At 36.3% G+C, this 19,870-nt stretch overlaps 1 protein-coding gene across 7 annotated transcripts in view; it reads right to left on the reverse strand.

Moving 5' to 3' along the window:
- Window positions 1–5,924: 5,924 nt before the first annotated feature.
- Window positions 5,925–19,870, reverse strand: part of USP45 (ubiquitin specific peptidase 45) — a 55,604-nt gene continuing 41,658 nt past the window's right edge. For 3 of the 7 annotated variants that reach the window (XM_026844338.1, XM_026844339.1, XM_026844340.1), the window contains exons 10-18: window positions 19,517–19,598; window positions 18,447–18,538; window positions 16,359–16,415; window positions 14,882–15,025; window positions 11,151–11,820; window positions 9,361–9,458; window positions 8,903–8,989; window positions 8,287–8,440; window positions 5,925–7,091 (exon numbers count right to left, since the gene is read on the reverse strand). In XM_026844338.1, coding sequence (XP_026700139.1) covers window positions 6,958–7,091; window positions 8,287–8,440; window positions 8,903–8,989; window positions 9,361–9,458; window positions 11,151–11,820; window positions 14,882–15,025; window positions 16,359–16,415; window positions 18,447–18,538; window positions 19,517–19,598 — 1,518 coding nt within the window. In that variant the 3' untranslated portion in view covers window positions 5,925–6,957. Of the gene's footprint in view, window positions 7,092–8,286; window positions 8,441–8,902; window positions 8,990–9,360; window positions 9,459–11,150; window positions 11,821–14,881; window positions 16,011–16,358; window positions 16,416–18,446; window positions 18,539–19,516; window positions 19,599–19,870 lie in introns of those variants that run through there. The other 4 variants (XM_026844341.1, XR_003397960.1, XM_026844342.1 and 1 more) reach the window with 4 other exon arrangements.

Genomic DNA, 19,870 nt, shown 5'->3' on the forward strand with positions numbered 1-19,870 from the left:
CATCTTAACTGTGGGCAGCCACCCAAGTTCCTGTCGCTCGCTGCTCTCCATGGCAGCCGTGGCGGGGGAGGAAGGCGGGGCCGCTCTCCTGCCAGCCTTCCCCTGCGCGGGGAGACGGACCCCGGCTGGCAGCCCCGCCCCGACAACGGCTCACATCACCTTGTCAGCACAGGACCCCTCCGAGGCCTCCCGCGGCCGTGCTGCGGGGCGCCGCGGGCCTGGAGCATAGCCGGGAGCGGTGGGAAACAAGCGGGATTCCCCTTCCCGCCTGCATGCGTTAGTGTGAGAAGCTCGTCCGCTCTGTGGCCTCCACAGGTAACTGCTAGTCAGAGAGAGTGATCCATGCTTCCAGTGCGGAGCATGGAGTCTACGTGGAGAAATTTATAAAGCTTCTTCATTAAGTGGATATAACTCTGGGCATGGAAACATGTAACTTACATGTTGCATAGCTGCAGGATGTCAGCGTTCTAGTAAGGTCAGTGTATGCCTCTGGAACAGGACAGTTCTTTAAGTGGTTTATTCAGAATATCCAAAATAACTTTTAAGTTATCATGAGATTCAACTCGAAATTATCATTGTATTTTAATGTATGAAGACAAACCAAAATCATCCTTGGTAAATAATGCTTGTTGTAGCAACATTGGGGTTGATTCTGTAGGCAAGGATTTAGCGGTTGCATTGCTTTTTTGTGGAACAGAGATTTTCATTAGCTAGCACATTACTTATCGCTGTGATCACTGCCTTTCCTTCCTTTAGCGTCATCTGCCTAAATGCCTAAAACATCCCTAATCTCTTTAATCATTGGATAAAGCAACATTAATACCCACATGGAACACCAAAATAAATTAAATTTTCTAAATCTGTAGAAAATTGAAACCTCCCAAGAAACTTGTTTTTCACTTCATGCTACGTTTTCATTGTAAGATTTGTTGGTGTCACTTACACTACTATTACTGTTGACTGAAGTGTTCTAGATTTTTCCCTTTGTGTCACAAGGAATGGCTGGGCCGAGAATGTTTTCTGTGGACAGAGGCCTTCTGGAAGTTTTAAGTCTGTCCAGCATCAGCTGACACACAGCTGGAATCCTGGAGTGGTACTTCTGGATGGGCAAGCTTTAAACTGATACTGAAACTGGGGATTTGAGGGGAACCCGCTCTTGTTGCTATTTTATCACAGAATTACAGAACTCGGTTCTTGTAAAGGGAACAAACTATCTCTTAATCTATGACCTATGTCACATGTTAATGCAGGAGAAATAAGTGGTGTAGCTCAAGTGTTCAAGGATATGGACTCATCTCTGGGTGGCTTTTCCAAGTGCAGTGAAGTTGTGACACAAGATGAAAGGAAAAAATATTCTCTAGCTGGGAAAAAAGTGGAAGCTGTGAACTCAGTTGTACAGTGTACAGCTTATATTTAAGCAGTATAGTGCTCCAAATGCTTGGATGTTTTATTTATACATTTGTTAAATAATATATAGCACAGATGAAAAGACAAAATGAAGACAAATGGCAGTTTTATTCTGAGAAACTTGTTAAAGCACCTAGGACAGATTGGAAAACTGTTAGGACTTGTTTTTTAAATGGTCCCTGTATAAGGCCCTGTTTACTTACTATTTGGAATTAGACTTCTACAAAGCAAGTGTACAATGTATCAGTACTGCAGTAAAATTCAAAAAATATTATTTAAATATCTGCAGAGTAGACTATTAGTTCAAACTGAAAAAAGTAAATGAATGAAAACAAGGTGAAATTTTTAACATGCTAGATTTATTGCTCACAAGTATTGAGGATTCAGGAACAGAGTTTTTTCGATTACTTGGATTGTCTTTTGTATAAGTGCAAGCACATGTGAACATAGCAGGGATTTTACCCATGCATAAATGACAGCAGAATCAGAACTCAACTTAGTGAAATGGCTAAATAGGGAATGGCTGCCATTGACATCGTGGTTTCATTACAGAGTTCACTGTAATGATCACCAGGTTACACAGCTCAAAATCAAAAAACTAACCTAGGAAAGCAATGAGATAAGTGTTATGAAGTCATAAACCTCCTCAAAATAAATGCTGTTCTGTTTTCTTTTATAAGCAGAACTGCAGCTTTATATTTTGTACTAGAAAAATACTGGAAGCTTTAACAGATGTAAGAAACAGTCTTGACATTAAAAAATAGTTCTGCTAATCAGTGAAGACAGAAGTATTTACAACTTGGTATACATTCTATTTATATAAAGTAGTCTTAAAGTAGTTACAATGCATTGCAATTGTTTTATTACAACAAATAAATTCACTTGGACTTTTTATGTAGTGTGCAAAGGAAGTGTTTTGACTTGCACTAACAAACTTCTGTCTGCAAATATATTTTAAAATCTGTTTACAAATAAAAATACACTTTGAATCATTTTGAATAATCATTTTTCTCCTGTTTCTGCAGTTTATTTATAAATCAACAGGCAAGGTTCAAACAGCTAAAACAGCTGGCAAAATGACATCCTAAAACTTGGTAAATAGATACAGAAGCAAAAATAATCCATTCGAAAATAATTAGACTGAAATGATTCTACTGAAAATTAGTGGCATCTCTTTCACGTAGATCTATATTTGTACAAATGCAAAAAAGTTTCCAGATGATGGAACACTGAGGAGCATAAATGTTTTGTTTAATCAGGGCTGCTGTGAAGCTGTTTTGTGAAGTATGCTACCCCTTTGTAATTAAAATTGGATTTGCTAATTTTTGCTAATATTAGAGCTGTATTCAAATGCGTTTTGTTCCCATTTTAATACATCTTAAAGTTTTTCCTCAAGAAATTCTTACTTTCCAAATCTTTGTTACTAATATGTTCAAATAAGATTTTTATAATGGGTTGAGAATGTAGATGCATTAATTTCATGTCCCTTTATGATTAAGTTTGTGTTAGAATAAGAAGTCGTCCAAGGAGAAGCAAATGGTGAAGACATTTCATCCTATTAATGAATTTATACACCACTCACCTGCTACCACTTGAAATCCGTAAGCAAGGGGACTTCATTGATACACACAGAGGGGTAAAAAGGAATAGGGGAGGAAGGTTTGGCAGACTGCATGGATTTCGTTTTCTAAACGAAGATGATTACAGTGCGTATATTGTGGGCAGAGAAGTTTAGGGTTGGTTTGTTTTGTAGTCCTTTCTTAGGAGAACAGACATACAAAATATGATGTCTGTAGATTTATTGGTGTAGATAGGTTTGTACACTAAATCATACTCTCGTCACTCTTTGCCTTATTTAGCAAAAATGGTATATAAATCCAAAGATAGAAAGTGCTTTCCGAGGAGAAAGTCTCTATAATTTGGACTCACTCCTTAGCTGATACAGCCATCTTTGATCCCTCCACTCTGGGGAGATTTTTGTAGGGGGTTCCAGTTGTCCACATGCAAATCAAGTACTTCTCATAAATTAGGTTTACTTACTGAAGAGTGAGGAACGATTTACTTTGCTTTCCATCTTATTGTTTTAAAGGCATTGTCTTGTCAGCAGAGGGCTGCTCAGGAGTCACAGCTTTTCTTCAATACCTGCAGGTAGAGCCAGTGTGGTAGGGAGAGGCAAGACCATTGTTACAGTAGCTCTTCCAGTAAGAGTTTTGCTAGTTCATGGAACACAAGTGATGACACTGGCAAACATTATGGTATGGTTCAGGATCAATGAAAGAGAAGACATTGACACAGAAGCTTATGGAGACCCCAAAAACATAAAGATGAGGCTGATGAAGAAAACAGTGGTGTCCTTGAGAGAACAGAAGGGTGGGGCAAAGAGAAAGCCATTTCTAAGCTATTCCACCTGAAGTAGGCTACTGCAACTTCCTCAAGTGTCGGGGGGACACCACAAAGGTACGGTGTGACTCTATGAAGAGCAGATGCTGTAGGCCTGAAAATATTTTTGGTCTGGTAACAGAAGAAATTTTAAGGAGAGTCTTAAACTTTAGAGCCCTTGAGTTAAATTCTGAAAACACTTTTTAATAGTGTGCATGTATCTGGCAGTTGCAGGAAATGGAGACCTTTCAAATAGCCTCTAGAATCATGTTTAACATTTTAGCAAATACAGGATGTACATCCGTTTTTCTGGAACACTCTGACCTCTTGCAATTCTGGTAAAGAACTATAACGAGTCTTTAGTATGTGTATTTATGTACGATCACTTGGGTGGAGCCAAATTTTGCCGCAAGCCCCCCTTCCCCCATGTCTTAAAGGATACACCAAGTGTGACTTGCATCTAAAACTGTGTATGACATCTCATGTTAGTCATCATTCCTTCATTCTAAAGCCATAACCTCACCTCACCATAACCTGCCCTCATTTTTAGAGAATGTTTCCTTCTATAATATTTTCATACCTGTTCCTGACTCGGAACTTACTAGAGTTGCTGCTAATGCTGTTTCTCATTTCAACTCAGGAAGCCTCATCCAGGAGCAACAGTGATGGCTATTATCTCGGATAGAGACATTGACATTTTTTATGCCATTTTCTCTGTATTTGATAAAACAACTTGATAGCAAGGAAACATTCCCTGGCTGTTAATGGGGAAATAATCCTGCCAGCATCTTTCATGGCATCCTAGTCAGTATGTCCATTTGAGAAGATTTAGCGGTCCAAACAGTGCATGAACTCCAGTCAAAGAGAAGGCCACCTCAGGAGTTTCCTGAAAACAGCATTAAAATTAAGAAATAACAGGTTAAGAACCTCATCCTGTTTCTCTCCTAGTTTTGTACTCTAGGGAGAGTAGTAGGAGATTAATGCAGGTACTTAGGTTCAGAAGTTTTACAAAAGTCATCGAAACTAGAAACTTCAGGCTTTAAAGTCTGTCTTCTTTAAGGTGGATGAAATACATTCCATCTGTGGTCTCCTAGCAAGATTGTGTCACAGAAGGGAAACTTAGTTGGTATTTGCTGTGACTCTTGCCCAGAACTAACTTTGAGTTTTGATCAGCTATATACACACATGGGAAGATGTGTATAAGTGGATGAAGGGTATGGGAAAAATAAGGAGGTAAAAGAAAATTAACATATTTTAACCAACTAGTCCAAACATGAACTTTTTTCCTTTCTTTTTTAGTGTAGACTTAGGTTAAGATGTGTTTAGTTGGAATATAGATGGCTAAAGCTGACTGCTTGCTTTCTCTGAGTTTTACTACTTTTGGGTAGACTTGAGACAATTTTAATCTGTGCAGGGAAAATGATTGTGTTGCCCAAAATGCATAGCTTAACTTTGATGTAAACAGAGGAGTTTTCCTTTGGAAAATAAAATCCTGTGTGACCAGGGGCTCATTTTGTTATGACAAAACAGTTGTATGGCCTAACAATCTTTAGTGCCTGCACAAGCGTGTACAAGTAACGTGGCTATAAAATAGACCTCAGCAGTTTGAGCAAATGCAGCTGTGGCAGGTTTTGCTATTTTCTTATGAAATAGAGTAAATGCAGGTGGGATGAAGCTCTGAAGTAGAACTAGAGAACAGGAAAGTCATGCAAGTAGGTATGACAAGGCATGGTAGAGACAGTAATAGGGACAGCATGTTTTTTTCACAAGAAAAAATAAATCTGTAAATGAAAACAGTAAGCAGAAATAAACATAATGTTTTCTCTACCAAAGACCAAGTTGGACAGGATGGGTTACATAAGTAGTTTGTATTGAAGTAACTGCTTATTAAATAAACTAATTGCCACATAGCTTCAAAGTAGTCATCAGATTTTGACCTTAAAATATATCTATTACTCTCTGGAATGGAAATGAGAAATTACCAGAAGGAGTAACAACTCAAAACAGGGCAGTCAAACAGGAAACAGAAACAAGTTCTGCCACTAGGACAACTGCTGTCCTCCACTGGTGACAAAGGGAAGTCCAGACATGTATCAGAGGGCAAAAATCATCATTTGCTGTCCAATTCACACACACCGTGCAAAAATAATTTATAGTTTATTACTCCTGTGAGAAAAGTATTTGGGAACAGATAAACAAATTCATGTTTAGAACCAAAAGTAACAGAATTACCCAGTTACACTTAAACCCCATACATATTCATACACAAGCTTATATGCTGTACATTGTCATAATCATGAAGTTGGAAATTTACTAAATACAGAAGTATTTGCAATTCTCTTTGCTAGTAGGTAAAATGACTATATATTGATGGATTTATCGTGTGCATATATATACATATATATATATATATACATACACACACACGTGTCTCTCTATATATATCAAGAGGATATACATATGCACACCAAGTATATATTAAATCAGGAATACACTGCTATACCAGTGCCAGTTGGAGACAGCTGAAAGGGTACTGGGTATCTGAGGATCCACTGTCACTTTAGAAGCCATGTTTTCCCAATCCGTTCCCAGCACTATCAGGAAAGTGTACTGCAGCACTACCCAGAGACAGCTGTTGTTACTCCATTCTGGAAGCACCATGCTTTCCAATTACTATATGTGGAAGCAACACGATCTGACAGGTTCTTGTTTGCAGAATTCTTAACAGGTGACATCCAACCCAGTGATGGGAAGGATCTGGACTAGATCACAGAAAGTCAAAACACTTTATATTTTTACTGTACACTAGCAAATCCAGGCACTTAACGCTATCAGTATTTTTATTCTCAACTGTTCTAGAACTATGGATGAACGCTTATCTTTATTAAAATCAAAAACAAACTTTCCATAGACCTCAGTAGAATAGGACATCATCTTACATTCTAACGGTACTGTAATTTAATGAATCCAGGAGTTTTAAATGTTTGGCAAAGTGCGTACTTTAAGAGAACCATTCAGATATTTATAATAGCTTGACTGAACTTCAGAATCAACATATGATAAATTCTCTACAAGATAAAGGCACAATATTTACAGGTGCTCTTACCACTGCAGCTTTAAATAGGATAAACTAAGTAACCACTATCATATTTTAAATTAAACTGTTGAGAATTATAGTAATAATCTTTCATAAAAAAGTAGATACGCTTGTGCATTTAGTACTCTTGATTCTGGAACCATCTGAACGTGGGCATCACTAACATACACCCATTGTCCTCCTGATGCTCCCATAGCTTCTTTTAAACCTGAAATGCAAAAGCAAAAGAAGTTGTTTCTTCTCTTTCACATCATCATCAAATACAGTGATATTTCAAAAAGCAAGAGAAGCTTCTAACCCACAAGGATAACTCACAACTTATACTGGACTGCATCTCTCTAGTTTGAAATTTGCATGTCAAAGAGTACCATAAGAGAAACTGGTGGAAGACAGTGCTTACAGATGTACACTGCCATCACTTTTTTTCATATTTTTTCCAAAAGACATGTCAAGTACAGCTTGTGGAGTTCTAACAGTAAGTTACACTAGCACACAACCAGTTCTGACACAGAAAAAAAAAATATTTTCAAACGCTGACCAGTGTGAAATTAAGAACACAAAAAGATCTAATCTGTTCTAATAATCATTGCAAGGGAAGTGTAAGACTGACAGTTCCATTTCAAGAATGATACAAAAAACTGTCCTTCTGGGAAATAAGCTTCAAATGCACAGTGGTACTACACAGGATGGACAGGATACTGCTTGATTATCACTCCCCCAATGAAGGAAATGGTAAATATATTTACCTTGGTCTAACAGCTCAACAGTCCTGCCTCCACATATCATTCACTAACAGATTCTATCCTAGAATTTTATTTCATTCTGCATATCCAAAACATATTAATAAGAACAAGTGTGCTGTTCTAAAAACACCAACAGAAACCCTACAGCAAACCCTGTACCCTCCATGAAAAAGTTTCTTGCTGTTCCCATTAAACCAGAGTATTCCAGATTTTTAAGCATTAAAAAATTTCCTGTCCTGAGATATGTAAAATGTTCAAATACACAGAAAATTCAATTTAAATTGCCATGGGTTCAGCCTGATGTACTAGAACATTTTCAAATACCAACTATGCCAAATAATTATATTTTAGCAGGCACAATTATTCATCTGGACATATTATTTTGACTAGGAAAGGGAAGAGACTTTTCCATCAATTCTCTGTTTAACAACTGAACCAAAATTCCATTATCACTCAGGTCTGTGTGGGGTTAATACAGAAGTAAGTCATGTACTGTGTGTAACAGGAAAAAAAGATAACTTATTTATGTGGCCCTAAAAATAACAGAAAATTCTGAGGTAAAACCATTATTTGCCATAAAGCCCCTTCCAGATAAGGAGCTGTAGGCAGTGGTTGGTTTTGGTTTTACTCACAAAGAAAGGAGCCTCTGTTTGTACATACCTAGAACATTTTTAGCCGTAGAAATATGCTCTAGTAGTTTCTTGGAGGGTGTCCTGACTTTCACATACGCTGCATAATGACCACCTCTCATTGACCCACTGTGCTCCACTATTCCGTAAAGACTATATAGCACTCTTGTACCATCCGTAACATTCTGCATTCCCAGAAACACAGAAAACAAAGAATAACTGTTTCATGATTAATTTTCCAGATAACTAGCTATCAACAGTATCACTTTAAAAGAAGCAGACAGACATCTACAGCATTTCCAGTGGTAAAATACATCTATTAAAAATACTCAATAGTCTGTTAATTGAATTTAGTTACCATGGAAGCAGCAATATTTGTCCTTAATGCTGTTAGATACACTTAACAACATGAGGGCACCATAGCCTAACTAATACTAGTTAACATCCATGATATTCTTGATATGAATGGCATTTCAATTAGTTACAATTCTTATCTTGGGATACTCCTTGAAAACATTCACATTCATTCTAGTAAAGGAAGGAATCATCATCATCATCATCATCATCATCATCATCATCATCAATCCAGTTTAACTTGTGCTTAGGACAACAACTGCTGAAGTACAATAAAGATTTGAAATGTATACCTTGCAAGATGCAGCACAAAATGGTGCTAAGTCTAAAATCAGTGGGAAATCCACATGCCTATTTACTTTCCGTAGACTCAAACCAGCCTTCAAAAGAAAAGAAAAGACTGTAAAATAAATATTTTTACTAGGAAGCTAAGGTATTACTATACTATTAAAATAAACCAAAACCAAGAATAAGATTGTAACCAATTTAAACATTCTTTGTTGTGTTTTCAATACAGTGCCTGCTGTGCATAAGCATGATGGACATGTAAGAGGTTTCCCTGGATACATCTGAATGGCTAAATGCACTCTGAAGGTATTAGACAGTCAAAAAAACATAATCATGTTTCAAATAGTGGTTCTACCAGTTCTCGATTAAAAAAAAGCAAATTTCAGTATGCACGATGACACTTAAAGAACTGCTCATACACCAGTGAGGCAGAGGAATATACAAGAGAGTTTTGGCCTTTTACCTGGTGGAATCTTTTCAAGTGGAGAATAAGAATAGCAGGAACTGAAGAAATCAGCAGCTGTTTCCGAGCATTTGTGTAGACACCTTCCATTTTCTTTTCTATATTTATGAATATCAAAATAATTTGTAAAGTGAAGGCAGTCATACAGAATTGAAGTATTTTTAAACATCTGACAGAGTAAATCTATGTTGCAATTATTTTTTACATGTTATATAAAATGCAAGGGAAATTTTGTGGAGTAACAGAAGAATATTTTCTTTTTCTAGTTTTTAATAAACATCATCTGCCAAATCTGAGCATTATTTTAGCTCGTCCTGTGTAAATCAGATCAAAAGTTGGAAGCAGGAACACTATCTAGGTCAGCTTGCACACTGAGATACCTACATTGTCTGTTACTATAGCACCCAACTTTTCTGTTAAAACCATTTCACCTGGATGATCACTGGAACAAGAAATGGAAGGCACAGGTCCAGGTCTCTTTATGCTAATGTCCTAACCACTAAGACAGAGATTAATTTTCCATTCCTTAGTTCTTTCTGAATGACTACATATTTTGTGCTTATTTAAAATAAAGATCTGAGGGGAGGTGTCTACTTCAGGATGCCTTATAACCTGCTGGTTTGAGTACACAGGAGTGGGATATGTAGACTACAGTCGACCTTACAGTGCAGAGGGAATTGAACCCAGGGCTCTTACCAAAAGTAGCTCAGTGGTTAGCTATACAGTAAAAGGAAACATGCCACCAGCATTTTTTTTTCACTGAAAAAATTAATTTACTAGTTTATGCATGTCCAAAGGAAAATACTTCATTTGAGGTAGAAAGGAACATTTAATGTAAAATTAGGTGACTTCTTAGATCTTTTGTTTTAGAAGAAAAAAAATATTTATTAGTTGTGAACTGATTTTCCTTTTCCATTTTTCACTGTCCCCATGAAACCAAAATATTATTTATATAGCACTTACCCTCAGTCCAATAGTGATAAATTAACAATGATAAAATTCTATTTGAAATTTTCTGAATTTACTTATGCTTAAATTGTTATGTCTCTAGATATCTAGAAGTGGACAGCAAATGGGCAACTTTTTGTTACTAAGACCTCCCTTTATATTTTATTTACAAATAATCAGAAGAGCTTAATTTTTTTACCCTTCTGAACTACTACACATCAAAAAATTTACAGTTCTTTTTAAAGGTTTATTTTTCATTATATTTAAATGGGTTTTCTTAGTGAACACTAATGGTCTGCTTGGGCTATTACAAACATCAAGGAAAACACTGTCACAAGAAGGTAGTTCTCTCATCTCCATTCTTACAAATATTTGTAAGGTTTTTTTCCCCTCTTCATTACAAGTGCCTTTTTTTGCCCCTCTTACATACTTAATTACAGTACTTCCTTGAGTTTGTAAGTTGTTCGAGCTGAATATTACAGCATTTCTTTCACAGCTGCTAGGATTGTAAAGAACAGGAACAGCCGCAAAGATCAATATTGAATGATGTGCCTATTCAGTTTATGATCATCTTTATATTACTTATCTTGGATAAAATAAAAGAAAACATGCAAAATAAATTCTCAGTTACATCTACGATTATGTCCTAATATAAAATTTAGTCTCGTTGCCCTCACAGGATGAAGTTTTAAGGTTGTTACAAGCAAGTTCTGCTTGGGGAGACATTTTCCGTTTAGCCACAAGGGGGAGGCCCATGCTGGCGCAAGGAAACAGCAGCGAGCGAGCACACAGGTTTGGAGGGGCAATTCTGTAAAGGGTCCAGACAGATACAAGCGTTTTACCTGTGGAGTTGGTTTTCTTCTGATATTTTTGTTTCCTTTCTGTGCAGCTCTCACATAAAAGCTTGTTGTTCCCCATTAGGAGCTCTACAGAAGTGAACTGGTAAAGGCAGGACTGAACAGAACATTCCTTTGAGCTTGTTGTGTAGCTTTGGGAAAGTGTCTGGAAAGCATTTTGAGGGTTTTGGGACAGCAAGGATTTGTCTACTGAGAACATGGAATTATTTGATAAACCTAACGCTGGATCTCCACGGCTCGATTTTTTATCTTCATTTAGAGTATCACAGAAGCTGAGTTTGGATATGGCACTGGAAATCATCTCTTCCTTACTGTCACTTGGTTTGTTGTGTGGCATTTTAACATTTATGTGGTTGACATGCAAACCAGACATGTTGCTGGATGGGCTGAAAGCTGTTTGTTTGGAAGCACTTTCGCTTTCTGAGGCTTCACTGTCTGCATCAAAGCTGCTTTCAGAGCGGCTGGCTTCCTTCTCACTGCCATCCGTCTGACTTCCATTTACAGCCGAGTCAGCAGTTGCGTCTTTGGGGTACAGGACGCCAGAGCTACCTTCCAGCTCAGGCTTTTTGGTTTTTTTCTGCATGATAACAGGACTTCTTTCTTCTTCATTCAATGAAGCTTTTCTGGCAAGCCGTCTCTCGTGGTTCAGTTGATTCTGTAAATTACGGCATTATTATTTCAGTGATATACGGGAGAAACAGAAAACAGACCTGTGATCTAATGTAGCTTTTGGAACATGACAAATTCAAAGCAAATTAAACCTATTATTTTATATTTGCCCATCTCTCACATGTTTAATCTAGTTGACTTCCTTAAGATCTTTTTAAACCAATTTAGGATTACAAACCTATACCCCAGTCAGCTAAGAGCATTATACTTACTGTGAGAGCAGTACTTCCCCCAACTAATTACATTCACTTTGTGACAGCTGTGGATGGCACATGTGAAGTGGTATTCACTTAATCTACTTTAAGCTTCTAAAAGGCTCTCATGTTTAAGGTAGTCCCCTAGCCTCCCATCAGAGGCCTTAGCTGATGTGCAGCTCCAGAAGAAAATTCAACTCGCCTTGTAGGCACTTGTCTTAGAATTAACTAAAGCATCCCTAATAGTATCTTTACTAATTTGTATATTATCTGAAGTTGATTTTTTTTTAAATCAAGACTCCAAGAAGAAAAAAAACCCAACTTTGCTGCTATAGAAAACTAGTGCTGTAGATTAAAAAAAACCACAAAGCTCCATAATTTTAGGTAATTTATAAACATTCAGGATTATTTTCTTTCTTTCATTTGTATCTCTTTCCAGAGAAGTATCTCTTTCCAAAAGAAATAACCAACCTTCCTTCCTCTTTGGTTTTCCCTTTATTTGAGTTGGATCAAAATTCCAGTGATGCCAGTAGGAATTCTTCCATTCACCTCAACCATTTGAGTCTTAGTCTCCTATAAAAATCAGTGTCTGCACCTTCTTTTCACCCTTTCCTTTGTTTCTACAACAGGTCCTTTTCCTACTTATGTCTCATTCTCTTCCTTTATCAGTCTTTTATATGATTATGCTTCGCAAGTATTTAAGTGTGTTAAGACCTAATTCAGGAGAGTTTTTATGATCCCCAACTGGGCACAGACCCTTTCAGTAGGACTTCAGTAGGACCAGGTAGAAGAATCTAAAATTGACATGACCTCATAACCTGTAGTCTAGGTCCATTCCTAAACTAAGGCTCATAATTCCCTGTGAGCATCAGGAGCCCTGCACTTGCATCTTCTGATTTCTGGCATTAATAAAGTAACTTTAAACAAAGTGACACATAGCACGAGTTAAGCTCACATCAGTGTTTTTACAGAACAAACTACAGAAACTTTCACAGGTTGCTTCTATAACAGGGAATCTAAGTGGAGGGAAAATACCCTTCTGCACACCTGATCATGTGCCTAAGCTGCAGCAAGTGTAACTTTAGACAGGGCTTTGGTTTAGTATTTCTTCCAGACTAACTTTAGGTAGCTTCTCATTTGGTAGAGAGGGTTTCTGAACTGGTTTTCTTTTGGATCCCACTCCAGGTTATGGGTACCAAAACGCTAGGCACTACAGTTAGGTAACTGCCTAACTTCCATGTACTGAACTTTGTTCAAGTTTATCCCTCAAATATATACCACAGACTCAATTCATGGGGAATCCTCAAGCACATACTCAGTTTTAAACTTAAAGCAAGAACTTAAGTCCAAATGAAGTCCATGTGAAAGACAAAAAGTACTACCGAATATTTTATTAAACAGGGTTTAAACTTACACTAAATATATGACTTCATAATTCAAGTCCTTAAACTTTTAAGCAAGTGAACAATTTGGCAAAGAAAGAATAAAATCCCAATAAAAATTAGAAACCCCAAATGCTATTTTCCATTAGGACCATTTCTTGTCTCATTTAAGCTTGTTTGCCTTATAAATAAAGAAGAGGGAGAAGAACTTGCCTGAAATTACTGCTAGTGTTATTATGTAAACAGCACTCAAAAAATTCTTAAAATTGTGAAGCTCCCCATTTCAGGAGAAAAGCCTAACAAGGAGTGTTCAGGTACTCTGTTACCTACAGAACCACCCACAGGACGGCCCCCATTTACACAAGCAAACTTACAAACTGATGAACTGAAGTCACAGAACATTGACAAACACTGACTGAATTCAACAATTACTTGTCTTGGATTAGAGAAGTTTTACTGCAGAACAGATGTATTACACTGAAAATATTTTTTTTTTTAAAAAGACTAAAATAATGATAAATACATGACTGAAAAGATGGGAGTGGAGAATCAAAACCTCACCAATAAGACATACTTGACAGATCACTTTATCCTTACTGAAAGCAGAGTTGTTGCTTCCTTTGTATTATTCTAGCTAGTCTAGTTTATTGAATTGATACTATATTTTATTTTCTTAAATTTTGAAAACATTTCAGTAATTATGTTTGCATGTATCAACACTATTATTCACACTATTTTGGATTTTTCCATGTCTCTTCTAGTATAGATTCTAACTGGCCACATAACCCTATATGGACAATAAAGATTATTTTAAAAAATAAATTAATGACAGTAAGAGCCTTTGTCATGTTTCATTGACAGCAATATATGTGCACAAAAGTTACTACATATTTCTTTTAATCTGTAAACACTAATATGTAATCAGTTCTGTTAGGCTGGCGTATACGCAGAACCCTTTTGCTACCACCAGAAAGAACTGTATTAGGAGATGGGCTGAACCCCCAGCCCTCGGGCTGCTGAAGGCCAAGTGGGTCACAGAAACCACGGTCTCAGTCTCCAGCTGCACTGTTTTTGTTGTACCCAGTGCCAACTAATCCCTTGGACGGCACTAATGAAGACTTGCCTGCTCTCTTGGCCAGCATTACAGTTCTTGTGATTGCAACCAGAAACAAAACTAGGAGGACAACAAAAGAAAAGCGGTCAACAAAACCAAAAGCAACATGAATTGAAACTAAGTTGCAGATTTTTTTTTTCCTTGCAAACGAAACTCTGTAACTGAAACTAAATGGTTCCAAATGACTATCATTTATCACACTTCTAATAATTACCTAAATATTTTAAAACAAGCCTATGTCAGCTACATGTATACAAAAAACCCCAATGATAGGTGTCAGAATTCCCACCCCTGTAGCCCTAGAAACTTCAAAATAAACTCAAGATAATTGGTCAGCGCAGGTATTTAAGTTCTTACCTTATCTTTTGTTAAAGGATGTTTCTTGACAATTTTGGGTTGATTATTCAGTGTAGTCATAGAAGAACAGTTATATTGACCAAGATCTGCCTCTTGTACACTTTTACCTTTACCTGTTCTTCCCAAAGGCACAGGTTTTGCAACCTAAAAAATTAAGACAGGAAATTAGGAAAGGAAATATGTCAATTTTGTATAGCTTTGCAACCTACAGAAAAGATGAACATAGGTGGATTTATTCCTTTACTTTAGAAAATAGTAACCTACATGAATCCAATTAATCCCTGAATCGTGGTTTAAAGCTACTTTGTAGTTTTACTTGTCATAAACACACTGTCAACATCTTTGAAGATCAACTGAGAGCCACAAGAAACAGGAATGATACAAAATTCCTGCACAGAATACGTACCAAATAACCTATTCTAGTATTGCATAAGCACACATGTAGCTGTGTGAGATGTGAATTTATCAAAGGGGACATAGCTCCCCGTAAGTCAGTCTCTGGTGCACCTCGTGACATGATGAAGGAGCTGCTGCACATCCACCATCACATTAATGGCAGCAGCATATCTAGACTATAAAGCAAAGCGACAACCATAAAATAATACACATCCTCAAGTAAGTGCAGCAACTGCTAAAAGCCAGCAGCGCTCTCTCTCAAACAGAACCCATAAAGTTCCCATGTTACACGTGAGCCAGGAAGCACAGGTGCTCAGATACTCAAAATGCTTTTAAAGCTTTAACTCCCACAGACGTCTGCACTCAATGCACCAAGAAAGACGAAGAATTTATTATGAGCAAAACTGATGTTTGGGGACAAGTACATTTTATACAGGACTAAATATTACATTAAATACTCTCCCTTAAATATACATGAACATATGCAGGATGGGGGAAGAACAACTCGCAACTTTACTCTCAAATGAAAACCCAAAGTCCCACAAAACCAGAGTATATGCCTTCAAAGGGACACAGTTCCTCTGCAGCTAACAGTGGCATTCTGTAAAATGCCAAAAACACCAGAACAAATATATTCCAAGTCTGTCCATTTTCACATCATCTCACCCCATAGGTACACTTCAGCCCAAGGGACTCAGGTTCTCTAGCTACAAACCAACAGGCTACAATCTGTCTGGACATTAAAAAAAAAAAGTTTATAAATCATTATTTTCATATAAGTCTGTAATAAATCTACTACTAAATTAGGCCAATCTCACACCTACATATACTGTAAATTACTATGGTCATTTGTTCCAAGTTTGGACTAATTTAAAAATATAAGCACTTATGGCATTGTATGTCTATATATATAAATAAAATCATATAATGAACAGACGTATGACAGTACATGTATTTATGGACAAGCATACATTTTTAGGCTTGAAATCAAAACTGTATATATACATTAACATGTTCATCAAGGTATGTAAAAACAATCTACCAGAAGCAATAGTTATTTGTCACATATTCTGTTTCTTACCCTCTCCTCTATTATAGGAAGTGAAAGATCAATGAAAGGTTCTTTTACTGTTGAAATCTTGAAGAAAAAGAGAAAATGAATATTAAATGCAAAGAATATTATATGCGTTTAGCATACAGCTTCCTTTTTTAAATCATTATCAGAAACTAGACAAAAAGCTAATTAGTTGCAATATGTATCAAACTACAATGAAGAACTTCCCACAAACTTTTTAAAAAAAATTTATTTTAAGTTAGCTCTGACTTTCTTTCTAACACTGCACAAAATTTCAGCATACAGACATAAAGGGCAAGGCCATTCATCTGGGCACAAACTGGACCTAGAAGCAGTGTGGTGCTGAGTTTCTCTGAGCTCCAGAGTCATGTGGACCTTCTAGACAGTACAATTCTGCAGAAATTTTAACTTTCAGAGTTTCCTGATCCTGGACACTTCTGTGCAGGCGTTTGACCTCATACACTGTTAAGCAGCAAGGACTAGGTAATGACAGTTAGATGACAGATTCTAACCTGATGCTCTCAGAAAAGATTAAGTCAGGCTTACTGGTTGTAGCCAAAATCTTTATTAGAATTTTTCACACCATAACATACACTAGTAATTGTTAAAATAAATCAAATTACTGGGGAAAAGGGGACTGAAAAAACCCGAACCTTCTTTTCTGTACCAGTTTTATTTTGCCATCTATAAGCCATGTAAAATCTAAGATGAAACTGGAAATATCTAACAAAGTATACCTAAAAACATTCTCTCTCAACACTCTCCATCTGCCTTTATGACTACAACATCTCATTCAAGCCTGTTCCTGAAGCTCTCTCCCCTGCCATTCTCAAATTGCTTCCAAAACTGACTTATCTTACCTCTGGATAGACTGTGAAAAACAAATAAAAAAATAAATATGTTAAAAAAAAAAAAAATCATGTTGTACATGTGAGTTACTGAACACAGTCATGTCCTCCATTACTGTCATCGTTGCCCTTCTCATATTTGTGACCCTACCTTCCACCTCCAACATTTGATACGGACTGTAGGGTTATTTTTACCTGTTGTGCAAAGGACTCAGCATGGTTTAGGTTCCAGTAAAGCACGAAATGACATCAAAACTATTGTAACTATGATGACTGACGGCCCAATGAGCGATGTTCAAACAGAGGTTCCTCTTAAAGAGTGAGTTTGCATGAACAAACATTAGTCAAGATATCTTTGCCAATGCAGGCAAAGGAAAGCGACTACTAAAGTTTTCCTCAAAGGGCTACAGCTAGCAAATTGATGAGTCTTGTGTGAGCAGAATATAATAATCCAGCAAAAATAAATGAGACATGCAAAATACATACAACCTCTATTTTTTATATAGTCAAAGTTCTTCACTGATACTAGTAGCACATGGAAGTGTAATCTGCACATCACACACAGGGAAGTTTACCTGGCACTGGAGGACTGTGTTTAATTATTCAGACTGATTGACTTACTTAATCTCTATAATATGAAATATAATGTTTAGTCTAAAACACAAATGTAACATTCAGTTAGAGACGTCATGCAAATAAGATTTTTCTCTTCCAAAGTTAAAGAAAATTACAAGGATCATGGAAAGCATTTATGATGAAATGTCAGTAATATTAATTATGAAAGGAATATGCTGTTCATTAGAGTTATTACATTAATTATCAAAAATACGGAAAAAAAGTAATTTTAGCATTTCCCCACTCATACTAATTCAAAGTAAGTAATTCCCAGTTTTCAGGTATATCCCAGAATATCAGGCAGGAGGATTTACATTTTAAGATAGTAGGTGTTTTAATATCAAATAAAATTGGGATGTAACACAGACGATTACAGAATTTGGAACCTCCAGCCTTCAGTTAGACCTAAAATCAGGCCCAGTACTTGAATCCTTTTTAAATCTTCTTAGGTTTGAGAGGATAATGCTTTAAAGGAATAAATCATTTTAAATGAGAAACTTTCAATAAGGTCTTGTTTTTACAAACAAACAAAGTAGTATAAAATTGGCAATACAATTTTATACTTTCAAGACAATGTAATCAAACCAGTATGTGATCTATTCCACATCAAACCAAATTCCAGAATACCTACATTTTCACATTCCTCACACATGACAGTGCTAGTCAATTCACCAACAAAGATCCTATCTATGAAGTTCATCTTCACACCCTCTCTTCCATATGCTGAAAAAACATTGCCTTTTTTAAATGTGAAAAGTAACAGATCCAATACCACACTATTACAATAAAATTCTTTCTAAGATATATTATGAAAGCACAGTTTTAAAATATATTCAAAATGCTTTGAACACAATACAATAATACATCATATACTGTATTATCTCAACATTTAAAAATATTTTAGTGAGACGGTTCCCTTTCATCCTTCCCTTCCCCACCTACTGTAACAGAATAATACTGTCTCTCAAGAAACAGCTTTTTAAATAAAGTCTCAGTTTTCTTCTGAATACATAATATTGTGTTGTCTTGATACAGACACTAGCGTAGTAGACAGGTTGTCACCCTTTCTAAATGGTGACAAAACTCTAAAAAATAAGACAAAAGCCTGTTCTAATACATCTCTCTGTCTTAACTGTTGCAGATTTGGGAAGGGTGACTTTCAAAACAGCTTAATCATTATTAAGACTTTAATGAAAACAAAATCCCCCAAATTAGAACTCTTGTATAAACATGCACATAAAAAAAATTAATTAAACTCTCATCCTGAAAAAAACATGCCTTCTTTTGAAACAGCTTCCTATCTTGGCTTTGTAATCATATTTAAAGTGCTGGCAGTATCAGTCAATTGACAGAAATCAGTTTCATTTATGAAAAGCAGCCTCTCTGAATGACACAGTAACTGTGGCTATACAACAAACCTGAAGATGCATCAAGCTATTTCAGAAAATAAAACTGAGTTATATCTATCATTAAAAGAGGCATTATTAATACAGTGGGAGCCTTTTTCCTTGGATACAAAGATGCACGTCAGCAGATACTAAATTCTCTATACTTTAGATACACACTAGGTGGCACTAGAAGAATACATAATAAAAGTCTTGTAACTACAGTACTTCGGGTCTGTTGTTTGCAATAGTTTTGAAGAAAATGGTATTTAAAAACTCGTGTATTTTAAAAAGTTTTCAATAAAACGTTGCATACCTTTGACTCTTCTTCTGGTTTCTTCATCTGCTGTCTTAGTGGTTGGATTATTAAATGCTTTTAAGATACCAGTTTGTATACGCTATAAAAAAAAAAAAAAAAAAAAAGGCAAGTATTTAAGTGTAAACATTCTAAAAACTATTAATATATTATTAGATTTTATTACTATTATTTCCATTAAATAAGCATAATTTAATATTTTAAAGCTACTGTTGTTATTCACTAACAGTGTCAAAACTGCATGAACTTGAGTAGGTAACCATACAAAAATTTCCTCCCCTTAAAAAAGGAGCCATTGTAGAGCACTCAATAGGTTATTGAAAAACTACAAGACTTTCAGTGAACAAATACTAT

This window comes from Athene cunicularia, assembly GCF_003259725.1.
Source record: "Athene cunicularia isolate RWA chromosome 3 unlocalized genomic scaffold, athCun1 chr3_part1, whole genome shotgun sequence".
Lineage (NCBI taxonomy): Eukaryota > Metazoa > Chordata > Aves > Strigiformes > Strigidae > Athene > Athene cunicularia.